General features: G+C 39.4%; 1 protein-coding gene across 3 annotated transcripts in view; it reads left to right on the top strand.

Annotated features, from left to right (window-relative positions):
* The window catches only part of zmp:0000001167 (protein phosphatase 1 regulatory subunit 12A), a 53,375-nt gene extending 36,309 nt beyond the window's left edge, over positions 1 to 17,066 (top strand). Inside the window, exons 8-25 of one of the 3 annotated variants that reach the window (XM_061917202.1) lie at positions 4,817 to 5,022; positions 5,109 to 5,218; positions 5,285 to 5,479; positions 5,771 to 5,853; positions 5,934 to 6,023; positions 6,134 to 6,235; positions 8,440 to 8,526; positions 8,613 to 8,703; positions 8,792 to 8,923; positions 9,001 to 9,103; positions 9,194 to 9,297; positions 9,457 to 9,513; positions 9,599 to 9,621; positions 9,703 to 9,751; positions 9,832 to 9,936; positions 12,907 to 12,957; positions 13,141 to 13,191; positions 16,082 to 17,066. In XM_061917202.1, the coding sequence (XP_061773186.1) occupies positions 4,817 to 5,022; positions 5,109 to 5,218; positions 5,285 to 5,479; positions 5,771 to 5,853; positions 5,934 to 6,023; positions 6,134 to 6,235; positions 8,440 to 8,526; positions 8,613 to 8,703; positions 8,792 to 8,923; positions 9,001 to 9,103; positions 9,194 to 9,297; positions 9,457 to 9,513; positions 9,599 to 9,621; positions 9,703 to 9,751; positions 9,832 to 9,936; positions 12,907 to 12,957; positions 13,141 to 13,191; positions 16,082 to 16,168 (1,726 nt within the window). In that variant the 3' untranslated portion in view covers positions 16,169 to 17,066. Of the gene's footprint in view, positions 1 to 4,816; positions 5,023 to 5,108; positions 5,480 to 5,770; positions 5,854 to 5,933; positions 6,024 to 6,133; positions 6,236 to 8,439; positions 8,527 to 8,612; positions 8,704 to 8,791; positions 8,924 to 9,000; positions 9,104 to 9,193; positions 9,298 to 9,456; positions 9,514 to 9,598; positions 9,622 to 9,702; positions 9,752 to 9,831; positions 9,937 to 12,906; positions 12,958 to 13,140; positions 13,192 to 16,081 lie in introns of all 3 variants that reach the window. The other 2 variants (XM_061917201.1, XM_061917203.1) reach the window with 2 other exon arrangements.
* The last annotated feature ends 420 nt before the right edge of the window (positions 17,067 to 17,486 follow it).

The raw sequence follows: 17,486 nt of genomic DNA on the forward strand, positions 1-17,486 counted from the left end.
ACCTCAAATCCACTTAGATATACTAACAGTGGGTGAGTATTACCTCTTGATCCTTTAGTTCAGGGGTGTCAAACTCAAATACAGAGTGCACCAAAATTTTAAATGGAACAAAGCTGCGGGCCAAGGTTGAACAAATTAACATTTTAATAGGGACCCAAACAAGTTTTGCATTAAATATTGAACAAGCAAGGCTTATATAACTTTAGTGACTGGCAAAATCCAGTTTCAAACAATAATAATAATAATTAAAAAATATCAATGGCATATCAAATAAAATTTAAATAAAATGTTTATGCCTTTTTTTCTATTTGCAATCTTCTGAGATAAATATACATTTTTTTCCACAGGCTACTTATAAATTTGAAAATAAAATAACAATAATGAATGAACCAAACATTCAAGCTTTGAAGTAGCAAGAGAAAATGCATGAATAAAATGTAAATTTTTGGTCAGTTTGCTGGAAGTTTCCCGGAAGAGTTAGTGCTGCAAAGGGTTCTGGGTATTAGTTCTGTTGTGTTACGGTGCAGATGTTCACCCGAAATGTGTTTGTCATTCTTGTTTGGTGTGGGTTCACAGTGTGGCGTATATTTGTAACAGTGCTAAAGTTGTTTATACGGCCACCCTCAGTGTGACCTGTATGGATGTTGACCAAGAATGCGTTGCATTCACTTGTGCGTGTGTGTGTGTGTGTGTGTGTAAAAGCCACAAATATTATGTGACACGCTGTTAGTATGGAGGAAAAGCGGACGTGACGACAGGTTGTAGAGAACGCTAAAGGGAGTGCCTTAAATACATGCCCCCAATATAGTTGTCCAGGTGGAAATCGGTAATTTTCGGGAGGGGCACTGAACTTCGGGAGTCTACCGGGAAAATTAGGAGGGTTGGCAAGTATGAGTATTAGCGGTGAATGCGGTGTTACAGCGGCACCGACGCTGTATAACACCGGCAGGCCAGCTTTAATCCTAAATTGATATTGCCTCAAGGGCCAAATTAAATTACACGGCGGGCCAGATTTGGCCCGCGGGCTAGAGTTTGACACCCATGCTTTAGTTCTTCAGAAAATGGACAAAGGCATTAATTACCCCCATTCATCAGGCATACCTGAACAATTAATTCGAATACAAGACCTGTATCAAAATATATGCGGTTCTAAATATAATTACTAATATTTGTTATTGCAGATAACCACAACGTATCCCTCTGGATGACTAGCAAGTGGATAAATGCATTATTGGAATGTATTTGTTCTATCTACCGGTAGTGGAAAAGTTGATAAACCACAAATTAAAGGGGAACTGCACTTTATTTGGAATTTTGTTTATTGTTCACAATCTTTATGAAAGACATGACGACGGATGGATTTTTTTAAATACATTCTAATTTTTAAATAAACGGAAATAAAAGTTGGCTTACAGAGAAACCAATGGAAGGTCTATTCCGCCCATAAGATCCAATAAAAAAACATCCAGAAATACTCCATTTACATTTTGTGACTTGAATATCAACCAAGTATTAGTGTTATTGTTTTTATAAGCGCTAACACAGACAAACTCTTTATAGCGGCAACATGATCACCGGTTAATGCTGCTATGTTGGTTTGTCAAGTGGTCAGCTGTTTTCTTGCTTACCTGCTCTCTGAAAGTTAATTGTAGATCCTTAATCATGCCTCTCATTTGAACAGAAGAGGGCTAAAGACATATTCTGACAAATCGGTACACTTTGAAAGCCACATTAGACTCTGAAGTGCTAAGAAAGACACAAAAAGACGCTTGGTTCCATCTCCGTTTTCTTCGCAAGGATTATGAGTTATTATTCATCTAAATGGGACTATATGAACATTTTATCAGTCAGCATCCTAATGACAGCGGACCTTATACAGTAAGTGATGTTTTATTGTGTTTGTTGTTTCTCATCAAGTCTGCAGTGAGTAGGAATCAGTGATGTTCTTAAAAAAAAAAAAGCAAACTTTGTGATGCGTTTTTTGATTCAATACACCGCGTATGCTTAAAATGATCAAAATATGCAAATATTACATGTTATTATAAATATGCCATTTACTACATTACAGACATACTTACAGCATGTATATAAAACCTCAATGGAGGCGTTTGGATGCGGTCCCCAAAGGCTCCATTGTAAGCTGACTTTTGATCAAATGTAATTAATATTTAGAATGCATTAAAAAATTCCATCCGCCGTTATGTCTTTCATAATGATTGTCAACGATAAGCAAAATAAAATTTAAGAAAGCTGCAGTTCCCCTTTAAGCAACCCTTGGGTTTTCCATTTGTGTAAAAAGTGAAAGAAGAGTCATATTTTAGTCCATGTTGAGGTTGGAAGTGTTATGAACATTTTCCAGTAAAACTTGTGTTGTGCACACCCATGATCACTTCTGCATCGTAAGAAGCCTTTAAAAAATAATTTACTACTAACTACAATATGTTTATTATTGCTGTGTTTGGCTAGCGACCAGTTTTTAGGGTGTAGCCCAATTCTCGCCCCAAATCGTGACTAATGAGGACAAGTAGTATACAAAGTGGATTGATGTGGTGGTTGTAGCTCAGTGGTGTAAAACTGCACTGCATTGTACTAATAGGCATTGCTCATATTTAAACTAATCTAAATCATGAATAATCTATAATAAAAATAAAAGTGACAAAACATGTCTGTCATTTTTGACAGAGGTGTTGGTTTGGATTTCATTAACTTAAGGTGTACTTAATGAAGTGGGCTTTTCGGAGGGATGTTTCGATAAGGGCTTTATTCTGCCGATTCTTATAACAAAGATCCATTAGTGAGATCGGCCAATGCCAACACAGATAGTGATCACATGTGTAACCTGTAAATTGTTCTATTTATTTATTGTGAGTTGTATTGTCAGTTTAACAATATCAACACCATATCTAAACCAATTCCTCAATCCCTTTTAATAAATGCAATTGTTTGTTTAAAGACCTACTGAAACCCACTACTACCGACCACGTAGTCTGATAGTTTATGTATCAATGATGAAATATTAACGTTGCAACACATGCCAATACGGCCTTTTTAATTTACTAAACTGCAATTTTAAATTTCCCGCGAAGTGTCGTGTTAAATACGTCGCGGTATGATGACGCACGCGTTTGACGTCTCGAGACGGGTTGTCGCAGACATTATTTTCCAGCCCGATCAAAGCTATAAGTAGTCTGCTTTAATCGCATAATTAAACAGTATTCTGGACATCTGTGTTGCTGAATCTTTTGCAATTTGTTCAATTAATAATGGAGAAGTCAAAGTAGAAAGATGGAGGTGGGAGCTTTTAGCCTTTAGCCACACAAACACAGTCGGTATTTCCTTGTTTAAAATTCCCGAAGGCGAAGCTTTACTATGGATCAGAGCGGTCAAGCCAACATTGATCCCGACCAAATGTCAACCAGCAGTTTTCGGTGAGAAAATTGTGGTAATAAGTTTGCTCTTACCGGCGACATCAGCGGAGCTTCCAGCAGCGTGACTTGCCTCAGAGACACTGGGTCAACACATGTACCCGTGGCCACACCCCTCCGACTTTAGGTACTATTTAATCTCACTAAAACACTAACACAATGGGCAGATAAGGGATTTTCCAGAATTATCATAGTAAATGTGTGTAATAACATCTGCAATCGCCTTTTTTTCTTCTAGTTTACTCTCAATATCCTCATCCATGAATCTTTCATCCTCGCTCAAATTAATGGGGAAATTGTTGCTTTCTCGGTCGGAATAGCTCTTGCTGCTGGAGGCTCACATTATAAACAATGTGAGGAGCCCTACAACCAGTGACGTCACGCGCACATCGTCTGCTACTTCCGGTAAAGGCAAGGCTTTTATATTAGCGACCTAAAGTTGCGAACTTTATCGTCGATGTTCTCTACTAAAAACTTTTCAGCAAAAATATGGCAATATCGCAAAATGATCAAGTATGACACCTAGAATGGACCTGCTATCCCCGTTTAAATAAGAAAATCTAATTTCAGTAGGCCTTTAAGTCAATAGTACACAATACCTAAACAAAAGCAAAAATTATTTTCTACAACTCTTTTAAAATCCTTTGGTGTTTGCCCTCCACATCCTCCTGGGTCTAGGGGAATTATTTCCTGAATTTGTCGATTTGAACAAAAACCATAAAAAAATATTTTGTGAAAATAAAAATATGGATCTAATCATGTTGGTATCGTATACTTACTCTCCACTACCAATTTATGGATGCTGACGGGCCTAGAGTTGTTGTCATATTATCCTTTCTTTACACTCATTAATTTTATTTTAATCTGTGCTTACTTTCAGCTCTGATACACTTCCAGCTACACTTCTTAAACTTTAGTAAGCTTAGTGGCTATCTTAGCTATTAGCCTGCTCCTGGCTTGCTCTTGGTATGCAACATGTTTAGCCTCGTCTTAATACTTGATAATGATTCCTAAGATACTAAGAAATCCAGTTTCTTTGCCGCAATGTAGTAAATTATATTAACCTTTGGGACAAGCTTCACACTGTGTATGGAAACAAATATTTAGCTGCTAGCTGGTCAACCAGGGGACTAAACATAAATACAGTGTCAACCAGAGGGGATCGGCATTTGTGATTGGTATTAAAAGACATTAATCGGCAACGGAAATCACATATTTCATGAAAAAAGGCTGATAGTGATCTGTTGCCGATCGATTGGCACATCCTGAGCTTTTAGTACTTTAATGTTGACAAACATCCCAGTTTCACCCTGACTTGACAATAGTTGATTGATTGCACATGAAACTGATCAGCTATCTGTATGCCACCTGTGTCTCCACCCTCTCTTTAGGACTTCTATTTCGCGCATGAGCAGTAGGGAAAAAATCTGCCTCCATGAGCGGGAGAAGCACCCACCGCCTGCCCTGCAGAACAGCCCGGCCGAGGACGAGGAAGACGAGGGCCAGACCGCACGGAGTCAGTCTCAAAGTCCGCCTAAAGCCTCAAGTAGCTCCAGCTCAGAGGAGGAGAGTGAATCAGAGAGTGATGCCGAGTCTGGTGAGTGAATCCATCTTGTGTTTATGACTTGTTGATATCTTGACATTAAAGTAGATTTGTATTACCTGGATGTTTCATGACTGCAGAGAAAGCCAAAAACCGAGAGATCATAAACAACTTGAACAACAAACGCAACACCAGCAGCCTCTTTCCTACCTCCATCCCAGCAAGCACTGCTACAAGCCAAGTTAAAAAGGTACAGTCGGGATATCTTCGCTACATCGCAAGACAACAACGATTTTATATCGTTGCTGCCCAACAGGAAGCAGGCAAGCCCCCAGTGACCGAGGCACCAGGCTCATGGAGGACATCACTGCGGAAGGCAGGCAGCTCAGTGACTCTGGGCTCAGCAGGACTGTCCGACTCCAGCTCAGACCAGAACAAGCCGACTGGTTCGAGCCTGGGGATGACCCGCTCCGCCTCGAGTCCACGTCTCAGCTCTGAAGCCGACCCTAAGGTACTTTCTCTTGTTATATTCTTATTTTACTGTTATTTTTTATTCTCAGTGTTGCTTTTTATTTGTATTCTTATTTTAATATTTTTCTATTTTGCTTCCAATTATACCTCAAATTATTTACTTTTTAAATTTGATCTCAATTCTGTACACTGCTGCTGGAATTAAATTTTCCTGAGGGAACTCTCCTGTAGGAATCAATAAAGTACTATCTATCTCTCGATATTAAACCAGACTCAGGTCAGTTGACACTACGTAAATAACACCTCTTATGTTTGAACCCTTCTTTGTCAGGAGCCAAGACTTGCTCGGGTGCCTCCCATTCCCACCAGGAGGCTTTTCAGTATTCCAGACAGCAACCCTGACAACTCCAACAGGTGGGCCTGTGCTTCCATGCTTACTGTACCTGCGACCACCCCGCTTTTGTCACCACGCTCATTGTCGCATTGTCTGTCAGTTGGCTAAGTCGTAGCTCGTCCTACACTCGCCGCTTTCAAAGCCAATCAGGGAATGACTTCACTAGCTCCCACCCGTCTTTGTCTCACAGGTCAGTCGTTGCATTTGTTTGTACTTGTTTAGCTGTGTTGCACCTCATCACATCCACGTGCCTCCGTTTAACAATATCAAACTTCTTAAAATCTCACTTGGTATCTGCAGCTCTTCCTACGGAAAGAGACTGGATGCTGCCAACGTGAACTCAGGTAGCACGGGAACATGCTCATCTGGACTCAGTCGACTTAACAGTGCCTTGGCACAGAGGTAACTCCTTTTTGTTTGGGTGCGCAAGCATTATGTGAATACATAAAATAGATAAAAATCAGCCTCTTGTCAACATAAACTGCTGTAAAAAAGCAAATAAAAAAACTCAGAAAATCTAGCCGGGAAAACTAGTATTTTTGTGGATGCATGTGTCTTCTGTATCATGTCACAATGTTCTCTGTTAGTCACCAATTAGGTTTTTACTAATATATTGGGGAGTACAATTCATTTACATTATAAATATGTAATTGCTCAATCCCACACGGGAATCCGCTTTTATTATACTGACTTGTGCACAAATGCTTCGAATTAGTTCCCTGCCACGCTCATTTTAATTCGACAGCGGGTTTTAACACCCACACACACATTACTCATCTACATGTGGAACTACAGTATCTCACAAAGGTGTGATTAGTAACTATTTAATTATATCTTAAGAGACGATACTAAATAAATTAAATTTGGATATAATGTAGATTAATCCGTGTACAAAGTGAAAAGCCATATAGATTTACTGTCTCAATCACCTTCAGCTTCATCAACTATGCACCTGTCATCTTGAAGTTGTTTTGGCTTGTTGTAATGTTGGAATACTCTCATGTAGGCCAGGTTGTGTACCTTTCACATCTGCGGTCCCGCCAAAGGTTTCTCGTTGTTCTCATTGGCTGGAGTTTTTTCTTGCTCTGATGTGTGATCTGGCTTGTGCAGCCCTTTGAGACATTTGTGATTGGGGGCTGTATAAGTAAACTTTGATTGATTGATTTAATTCAGTCTTTGCCTATAACGTGCCTAATTTAGTATCCATTTCTAATGTGTCGCATGGCATATACTCTTGGCCCTGCGATAAGGTGGCGACTTGTGTACTTGGGTGTACTCCGCCTTCCGCACGAATGCAGCTGAGATAGGCTCCAGCGACCCCCCGCGGCCCTGAGCGGGACAAGCGGTCGAAAATGGATGGCTGGATGGACATATACTCATACTCACCTACCACATACAGTATTCTGCAAAATTATTGTGCCTTCTCACCACTGCGCTCCAGTAACCGCATAATTTATTTTAATCTGTCCTTTTTAATCCATTTACTAATGCTTGTTACTCTCTGGTTATCATAGTTTCTCAGGTAAATCATATATATATATATATATATATATATATATATATATATATATATATATATATATATATATATATATATATATATATACATACATACATACATAAATAAAGCCCGGCTCCCCGGCCAAATTTTTTTAACCCAATGCAGCCGCCGAGTCAAAAAGTTTAGGGACCCCTGTGTAGATTAACTACGATCAAGTATTTGACAGGACGTCGAAAATGTGTAAATAAAGTACTTTATATAAGTAAAAAATGGGGATACATACGGTACAAAACAATCCTTTTATCTTTTTATCTGTCGTTCAATCATTCACCCGTAGGCTCGTAATGCTCAATCTCATCAACCACGATGCACCTGCTCCCGGTCTATCTTAACATCCGGTTTGCTGCAATGAATTGTGGAACATGCAGTATTTTAGTTAGCCCTTTGTTAAGATATAAAATAGAATACAACTCAATCCAGTGTCAGTGATTCTCAAATAATCAATATCAAATTCATGTATAAATCAAATCAATTCCCTTTTAACTCTTTTTAACTGTAAATAATAATAGATTAGCTTATCAGCAATTAAATCAAATTTGCAAAGTATGAATGATCATCGCATGAACAATATAATCCATAAATTACAATACCCTAATTTAGACAAAATTGGCTTTGTTGATAGTAAATCTTTACTGCTTTGAATGAATGAATGAAATAAGTTTATTTCGGTCATATAATCAACCATCCACCATTTTGTGTGATCAGTTTAACAGTACAGGTTATACATATTAACAATCGTACACATACAAACACAAAAGAAAAGAAAAATAATTAATTAAAAAGGAATAGGCTGAAGCCAAAACTTATATTTGCCTATCCTATACCTTCACTGAAAATTAGATTACCTGGAACATCAACGTTTAAAAAAAATCAATGGGATGAAAGTAAGCTTTAACAACCATACACTGACTATTCTAAAGTATATCTAAGATTATTTTATATTGTACACTGATAAACATTATTGCTGGAATGTGACAGGTGTGCTCATGTTACTGAAATACTGCCCCTTTGAATGATGGGATGTATTTCTATCTGTCTCTTGAAGACTTCCTCAAGAGCAAACCGAGAAGGATCAGTCCCCATCGCTCACGAGCACAATCCCTCCTGAATCAGAGGCAAAGCAGAGGCGCAAGTGAGTTAACGCTGCGGTTTGTGTCAAAGTGATGGCTTATTTTAGTGCTGCAATGTATCTTAGGTTGTGTTTTGTTACTGTTTTAGGTCTTACTTGACACCCGTTCGGGATGAGGAGGCAGAAGCACAGAGGAAAGCTCGCTCGCGGCACGCACGGCAGTCACGTCGTTCCACTCAGGTATATTACAGCCCAGAAGGTCAGATCATGAAGTGACGTAACCCCCAGTCGTGACATCTAAAATGGGATCTCTCGCTTTGATCGGAAGGGGGTGACGCTGACAGATTTGCAGGAGGCTGAGAAGACCATGAAGACCATGAAGCTTGACAACAAAGCGAGAGAAAAGAAGGAAGAGGATGAGAAGGAGAAGGAATCAAAGTCTAAGAAGGGAGATGAAGGGGTGAGGGTTTTGTTGAAGTTGTGGTTTTCATGTAACGTCATGTGACTTCACTTTGTTGCTGAAACTTGTGTCCGCAGGAAGTGAGCTGGAGGTCTCGGATAGCCAGCCTGCAGAAGTCCGACCTGCTGGGTCTCACGCAGCCGGCTGGCACCCCGCGGCCTCACCCCGCTGAGAGAAGAGGTATGCCTCACCACTCATCTTTTCTTAACAGCACTACTTGATGTTGTTGAAGTACTTGCTTCAAAACGACAACTGCTGGCTTCCTTCCAGTCACTGAGGCCAGCGTTGGGGAGAGCGAGACTGAGCGATGGGCCCAGGAGCGCAGGGAGAGGAGACAAGCGCGAGCTAGGAGAAAGGCTCAGAGGAGCGGGGAGGTATGCTATCCTGTAGATTTGTAGATCTGCGTAGAATAGAATAGTAAAGGATCCGCTTTGAACTGAACTCTCGCGGCTGTGTTGGAGCCACTATGGATTGAACAATAGCTGCTGTAAAGGCTTTTATTGGAAGATACTTGGTCATCTTGTTATCTGCAGCTCGATGACGATCCCAGCGGAGAGGAAGAGTTCTCAGGCAGCCGACTGGATTCACAGGTGCGCAGGTTATATTTGTGCTCTCAACGGAGACGTAACCAAAGATACTGCTCATAACTTGTCTGCTTGTCTTCTCTGTTTACAGTCAGACCTGCACTTGGGTTCCAGGTATGACTCATACTTTTGACATGTTTCCTCCTCCTGTCAGCGCTACAATAGATCTGACTTCCACTCTCCTCATCCACTTAGGTCCGGTGCACCATGTAATGAGGGAGGAGAGAGCAAAGATTTCAAAAAGGTTAGCAGGCGCCACGGGCAGGTTGTTATTCTCTATTTCGGCCTTCTTTTTGAGTCGGACCCTCTGCGCTCTTGCACTAGCTGTTTGAGGACTTGACCAGAGAAAACAGCCAGCTTCAGACTCAGCTACAGGAGACACAGAGGGTTGTCAGTAAGACGAGGCTGGACCTAGAAAAGGCCACACAGGTGACAACACACACACACACACACACACACACAAAATGGAATATCAGCTGTGACTAGCTGTGATTACTGTGACCAATATAATCACAGTTGTCAAGGTTCCATCCATCCATCCATTTTCTACCGCTTTTCCTTTTCGGTGTCGCTGGAGCCGATCGCAGCTTCATTCGGGCGAAAGTCGGTGTACACCCTGGATAAGTCGCCACCTCATCACAGGACCAACGCAGATAGACAACATTCACACTCACATTCACACACTAGGGCCAATTTAGTGTTGCCAATCAACCTATCCCCAGGTGCATGTCTTTGGAGGTGGGAGGAAGCCGGAGTACCAGGAGGGAACTCACGCAGTCACGGGGAGAACATGTAAACTCCATACAATATAATATTGTTCAAGTCCTTTTTAGGCGCAAAAATGCCTCACTCTCCAACAATGTCTTTTCCAGTATTCCTAATTATAATAGTGCCCCAATTTACAAGCTTAATTGGTTCTGTCAAGAAGCTCCTAACTCAAAACACTTATATCTAAAATTAGCTTCTCCCATCAAAATTAATTGAAATCAATTTGATTAGTGCTTGGCCCCCCCAAAAAACAGCAGTTTTAACGTGTAACTTGCTTTTTGAAAAGAAAAACAAAAAATGTATATTGTATAAAAACAATACAATAGAATGCGCTACCAACTACTACAGTAGTTTTATGAAGTAATGTAATAATAATGTACAGCAGAGGTCCCCAACCACCGGCTCGTTTGGTACCGGGCCGCAGAAGAATTTTTTAATTAATTTTTGTTTGTTTGTTTTTTATTAAATCAACATAAAAAACACAAGATACACTTAAAATTAGTGAAGATACACTTACAATTAGTGCACCAACCCAAAAAACCTCCCTTTTTCATGACAAAAAAAAATATTTAAAAAAAATCCCCCTCCGCCAAAATGGTTGGGAATACTGATGTACAGCATTTACGGTACTTTGGAGAGTGGACTTCTTTGGTATCTCTTTGGTACGCTCTCTCGCGTTTTTTATTTTTTCTTCCTTTAATTCAGTGAATATCAACTGCTTGCTTCTTCTCAGCACTGTCCTTTACACTAACTTTCTTCATTCACATGATTGGAATACATTGCTATGTCGAGCTCTAGCTTTAAGCTAGTGTTATAGTTTTTTAGGCCATAGTACAAACATGCTTGCATTAACAATGTTTTGTACTCGTTTTAAGTTGTACTGTACTGTATGGTAAAATACTCCTGTGTTTTGGTAGATACACTATTCTTCTATTGTGAAATTACTTTCTGTGACACTCATTCATTCTAGATGTTATGTTTTAAACCAGTGGTTCGCAACCTTTTTTCAGCGATGTACCCCCTGTGAAATTTTTTTTAAATTCAAGTACCCCCTAATCAGAGCAAAGCATTTTAGGTTGAAAAAAAGAGATAAAGAAATAAAATGCAGCACTATGTCGTCAGTTTCTGATTTATTTAATTGTACAACAGTGCAAAATATTGCTAATTTGTAGTGGTCTTTCTTGAACTATTTGGAAAAAAAGATATACAAATAACTAAAAACTTGTTGAAAATTAAACAAGTGATTGAATTATAAATAACGATTTCTAGACATAGAAGTAATCATCAACTTAAAGTTCCCTATTTGGGGATTGTAATAGAGATCCATCTGGATTCATGAAATTAATTCTAAACATTTATTTACAAAAAAAGAAATCTTTAACATCAATATTTATGGAACATGTCCACAAAAAGTCTAGCTGTCAAAACTAAATATTGCATTGTTGCATTTCTTTTCACAGTTTATGAACTTACATTCATATTTTGTTGAAGTATTATTCAATAAAGGATTTTTGAATTATTGCTATTTTTACAATATTTTTAAAAAAAAATCTCACGTACCCTTTGGCATACCTTCAAGTATCCCCAGGGGTACGCTTATCCCCATTTGAGAACCACTGTTTTAAACACATGCAACTTACTATGAAAACAAACATTTTGCTGTCTGAAACGGGATCCATCCTGAATATGTTGAACTGAGCTGGCAACTAAAATTTCAGCTGTTTATTTATAACCAGGTATTAGGGCTATTCAAGTGGCGGCCTGCAGTTTGGCCCGGGAATGACACTAGACGAGTTCCGTTAAAAAAACTTTGGAGAGATTAACATTGTTGCAACAGATCCCTATAAACACTATAGCGCTGTCTAGATGTCTTTTTTTTAGCATGAAGTCCTGAAAAACATCAGAGTGCTTCTGTAAGACGGAAAGAATAGACCTGTTTCCCGGGAATATACAACATTAGACTGTGGAAAAAATCTTTAGATTTTACGATTAAAAACTATCAGCTCTGTTGTCATAATTTTACCTTAAAAATTCACAACAGTTTTACATCAAAATCTACCATTGTTATTTTTACAGTAAAATTATGCAGACTGTGTTGCATTTTTTTTTTACCATAAAATCTGCGGCCACTGTTTTTACGAAGCATTACTGTAAATAGAAAAAACGGTTCCACTGTTTTTTTTAACCGGTAAACTACTGGCAGCTCAGTCACCAGTATTTTACTATAAAATCTACTGCCTTTTTTCACAATGTTGCGAAAGGAAATGTCTAGCCCTCTGGTCCTTAACTTCCCTGAAAATGTTTCCCCACCAAATAATTCCGCTAAATAGCCCTGGTGTTTGTCTCATTTCTGGTATGTTGCCACCCTTGAATGGTTAGTTTCACATTAGTATCACTAACATTACATATTTTAACCCACAATGATGTCGGATGGTAAAACATGAAAATCACAATACCTTTGCCACCATATTTTTATCTTTATTAGTCTGTTTTGTACAATAACCCTTACGACTTACCTGGAATGACTTGGGATTCCCTATGATGTTGATGATACACTATTGGCTGCCTCATAAATTAAGTTCCACACACGACTTTTGGTGATTCATGCAACGATATTGATGTGTTCCACAGAGACAGGAGCGCTTTACTGACTGTTCAGCGCTGCTGGATCTCGAAAGAAAGGTAAATCCAATGTGATTCTTAACTTTTTTGGTTTCTGTGGCTTCCCGCCGCCTCACTACAGCCACTTTCCTGCTCACTGTTAACTCTCCCTCTTAAAACCACGTCTCCTCACTTTTTTCCCCACTTCCGCTCGTCACTTTCCCCCGTCCCGTCACCCCCACCTTCCTGTTCCTCTATCACCAGGACCGAAGGATGCTGGAGCGGCGTATGGCTGAGCTTGAGGAGGAGCTGAAGGTGAGAACACTGTGGCATTGTGGCCCACTTTGCATGCTGCTGCTGCTTGATTAGCTTTGCTTTAGCGTGTAGAGTTTAGCAGAACAGTAGTGGGCATGAATATCAGTCAGTTCATCGAACATACTTTTATATTACAGATTGATGAGATAGTACATTGAAAGTGCCTAAACATTAGTTATAAAGCTATACACAAATAATAGCTTGTACAGAAAAACATTTCCCATGATGACAAGTACAAAACCCAATACCAGTAAAGTTGACACGTTGTGTAAATCGTAAATAAAAACAGAATACAATAATTTGCAAATCCCTATCAACTTATATTCAATTGAATAGACTGCAAAGACAATATATTTAATGTTTGAACTGAGAAATGTATTTTTTTTTCAAATAATCATTAACTTTGAATTTAATGGCAGCAACACATTACAAAAAAGTTGGCACAGGGGCATTTTTACCACTGTGTTACATGGCCTTTCCTTTTAACAACACTCAGTAAACGTTTGGGAACTGAGGAAACCAGTTTTTGGAGCGTTTCAGGATGAATTCTTTCCCATTCTTGCTTCAATCCAATCCAATCCACTTTATTTATATAGCACATTTAAACAAAAAAATGTTTCCAAAGTGCTGCACAAAAATATTAAAAACAACATTCAAATACTATCCTGAGCTCTACAAAAAATAAAATAAATAAAGGTAAAATAAAATAAATACATATAAAACCAATAAAAAAACAATATAAAATAAATTTGATTTAAAACTATTTTAAGAGTGAAACCAATTAAAACAGTAAATATAAATCAACATTTTTAAACATAGAGGACAACAAAGGACCACACAACTTACTTAGTGTTAAAAGCCAGAGAATAAAAATGGATCTTAAGACAAGACCCAAAACACTCCACTGTGCGAGCCGTTCGAACATGGAGGGGCAGTGTTCCAGAGCTTAGGGCCGACCACAGAGAAGGCCCTGTCTACCCTGGTTTTAAGTCTGGTCTTGGGCACCACGAGCTGGAGCAGGCTCTGGGACCTCAGAGCGCGCCCAGGAGTGTAAATTTGGATGAGGTCCGAGATATACTGAGGTGCCAGTCCATGTACAGCTTTAAAAACAAAGAGCAAGGTTTTAAAATCAATTCTAAAATGAACAGGGAGCCAGTGCAAACTCTGAAGAATTGGGGTTATATGCTGGCGTTTCCTGGCCCCTGTTAAAAGTCGTGCTGCCGCATTCTGGACTAACTGCAACCGGGAGAGAGCTTTTTGGCTAATGCCAGCATAAAGTGCATTGCAGTAGTCCAGGCGACTTTAAATAAAAGCATGCACGACTTGTTCAAAAAGGTTAAAAGATAAAAAAGGTTTTACCTTTGCTAAAGGACGAAGATGATAAAAACACGATTTTAAAACGCCATTGACTTGTTTGTCAGGTTTAAAATCGCTATCTATAGTGACGCTTGCTTGATGTACAGCTTAAGTTGTTCAACAGTCCGGGATCTCCGTTGTGGTATTCTAGGCTTCATATTGCGCCACACATTTTCATTGGGAGACAGGTCTAGACTACAGGCAGGACAGTCTAGTACCCACACTCTTTTTCTATGAAGCCATGCTGTTGTAACACATGGCTTGGCATTGTCTTGCTGAAATAGGCAGGGGCGTCCATGATAACGTTGCTTGGATGGCAACATATGTTGCTCCAATACCTGTATGTACCTTTCAGCATTAATGGTGCCTTCACAGATGTGTAAGTTACCCATGCCTTGGGCACTAATACAACCCCATACCATCACAGATGCTGGCTTTTGAACTTTGGGCCTATAACAACCCCGATAGATCATTTCCACCTTGGTACAGCGGACACAACGTCCACAGTTTCCAAAAATAATTTCAAATGTGGACTCGTCAGACCACAGAACCCTTTTACACTTTGCATCAGTCCATCTTAGATGAGCTCGGGCCCAGCTAAAGCCGGTAGCGTTTCTGGATGTTGTTGATAAATGGCTTTGGCTTTGCATAGTAGAGTTATAACTTGCACTTACAGATGTAGTGACAAACTGTAGTTACTGACAGTGGTTTTCTGAAGTGTCCCTGAGCCCATGTGGTGATATCCTTTACACACTGATGTCAGTTTTTGATGCAATACCGCCTGAGGGATCCTAGATCACGGGCATTCAATATTATGTGCAGTGATTTCTCCTGAATCTCTAAACCTTTTGATGATATTACAGACAGTAAATGGTAAAATCCCTAAATTTCTTGCAATATCTCGTTGAGAAATGTTGTTCTTAAACTATTGGACAAGTCATGACTCTCGCCCCATCCTTTTTGTGAATGACTGAGCATTTCATGGAAGCTGTTTTTATACCCAATCATGGCACCCACCTGTTCACAATTAGCCTGTTCACCTGAGGGATGTTCCAAATAAGTGTTTGATGAGCATTCCTCATCTTTGTCAGTCTTTTTTGACACTTGTGTCAGCTTTTTTGAAACATGTTGCAGGCGTCAAATTCGAAATGAGCTAATATTTGTAAAAAATAAAGTTTCTCAGTTCGAACATTAAATATCTTGTCTTTGCAGTCTATTCAATTGAATATAAGTTGAAAAAGATTTGCAAATCATTGTATTTTGTTTTTATTTACTATTTACAGAACATACCGACTTCACTGGTTTTCGGGTTTGTAATTTAAATGTTTTGACGCAATTTCTGACTGGCTATTAGCAACACACCAAGTAAAGTCGGCGACCCGCATCGTGTCCAAACCCGCCAGCTGAAAATAACTTGTTTGCAGTATCTTACTTGGGACCTCATCAGAACTGATGATGCAAATTGGAGTTTTAAGAATGATAGAATATAGAAAGTGTTTTTTTATATTTAATGAAATTAATGTTTTACCACCAGGTCCTGGTTGACCTGAGAGCAGACAACCAGCGTCTTAAAGATGAGAACGGAGCGCTGATCCGTGTCATCAGCAAACTCTCCAAGTAGGAGATGGAGCGAGACACACGAAGCAGGGACGCCTTCGTCCATCCCGCAGCACACATACCTCCAAATGCCAGAGAGCAAGAGGAGGGGGGCAGTAAAATATCCCGTGTCTACGTCACAGCTTGACTTGGATTGCGATGCCTCTCAAACAGCTGGTGTGGCTGTTGTGTGCCATGTTGTTTATAACATGAAGTGTGAAGAAGCCCACATTTACCACAGGTGTGCATCGGGGTCCAGCATGCACACCAAATACATCTTTGATGCACACGAACACACAGGACCTATTTTTGGTCTTCAATCTCCCACTTGGTATTTAATTTTTTGGAACACTTTTGCAACACACGTCGTTTTTCTCAGTGGCCGCCCTGACCTCGTGTCATCAAGCAGGAAAGCGTTTAAGATTTGTTTCCACGCGCAAGTGTTTGAACGCACCTACCTCTCCACCTATGCACCCCCTTATACTCCTATATATACATCTTATTTTTGTGACCACACATACATACACTCCATGCTTTTTATAAAATACATTTGCAAAAGACCACAGATGCAGGGTCCCGGCACTTTACTCTCCGCAAAGCAATTCAAAATATGTCAAAAGAGCCTGATCAGAATTTGAAAGCAAGTAGTGGGAGAGGTTGAAGGTGAAAGGTCATGCACAATTTTTTTTAAAGTTGATCTTCAGTCGAAGTCTATGAAGCTATGAATGTTTTTTTTTTTATCGTGGATAAAAAATAGAAATGTCATAGTTTTTCAATGTAAATTCCTCTCTTTCGAGAGAGCTTGGCTATGTATATTACTTGTGTATAAATATTAGTCTAATAATACCCTTTTTCCCAAGTTAATGTAGCCTACCTTCACTCGTTGGTTTTCTAATATATTAAATTGATGTCTTCACCCTGAATATGAGTTTGTAGTGCCTTGTTTAAATTGCTCACCACACTATTTGCATCCATGCTCCTTGTTTACAGTCTGTTTGATTGATTGAAACTTTTATTAGTAGATTGCACAGTTCAGTACATATTCCGTACAAGTGACCACTAAATGATAACACCCGAATAGGTTTTTCAACTTGTTTATGTCTGGGTCTTCTCTCCTAGTAGACTTATATCATTGAGAGGAAAGCAGGCGTGCCTTAAAAACATGCGCAATGTTGAGTGTCTGATAGACATGGCAAAGTACGGTCCGCCGGACGTTCTGTTTATATTTTTTTACCTTCAACATCAAAACTTCAGCCGCCATTATGATGTGCAGTGTTGGTTTTGAATGACCGTAAGTCTTCAACTATCAAAAGTATTTGAATGGTCAAAATCTGCGCTTTTGG

Source organism: Nerophis ophidion, linkage group LG12 (genome assembly GCF_033978795.1).
Source record: "Nerophis ophidion isolate RoL-2023_Sa linkage group LG12, RoL_Noph_v1.0, whole genome shotgun sequence".
NCBI classification, from domain to species: domain Eukaryota; kingdom Metazoa; phylum Chordata; class Actinopteri; order Syngnathiformes; family Syngnathidae; genus Nerophis; species Nerophis ophidion.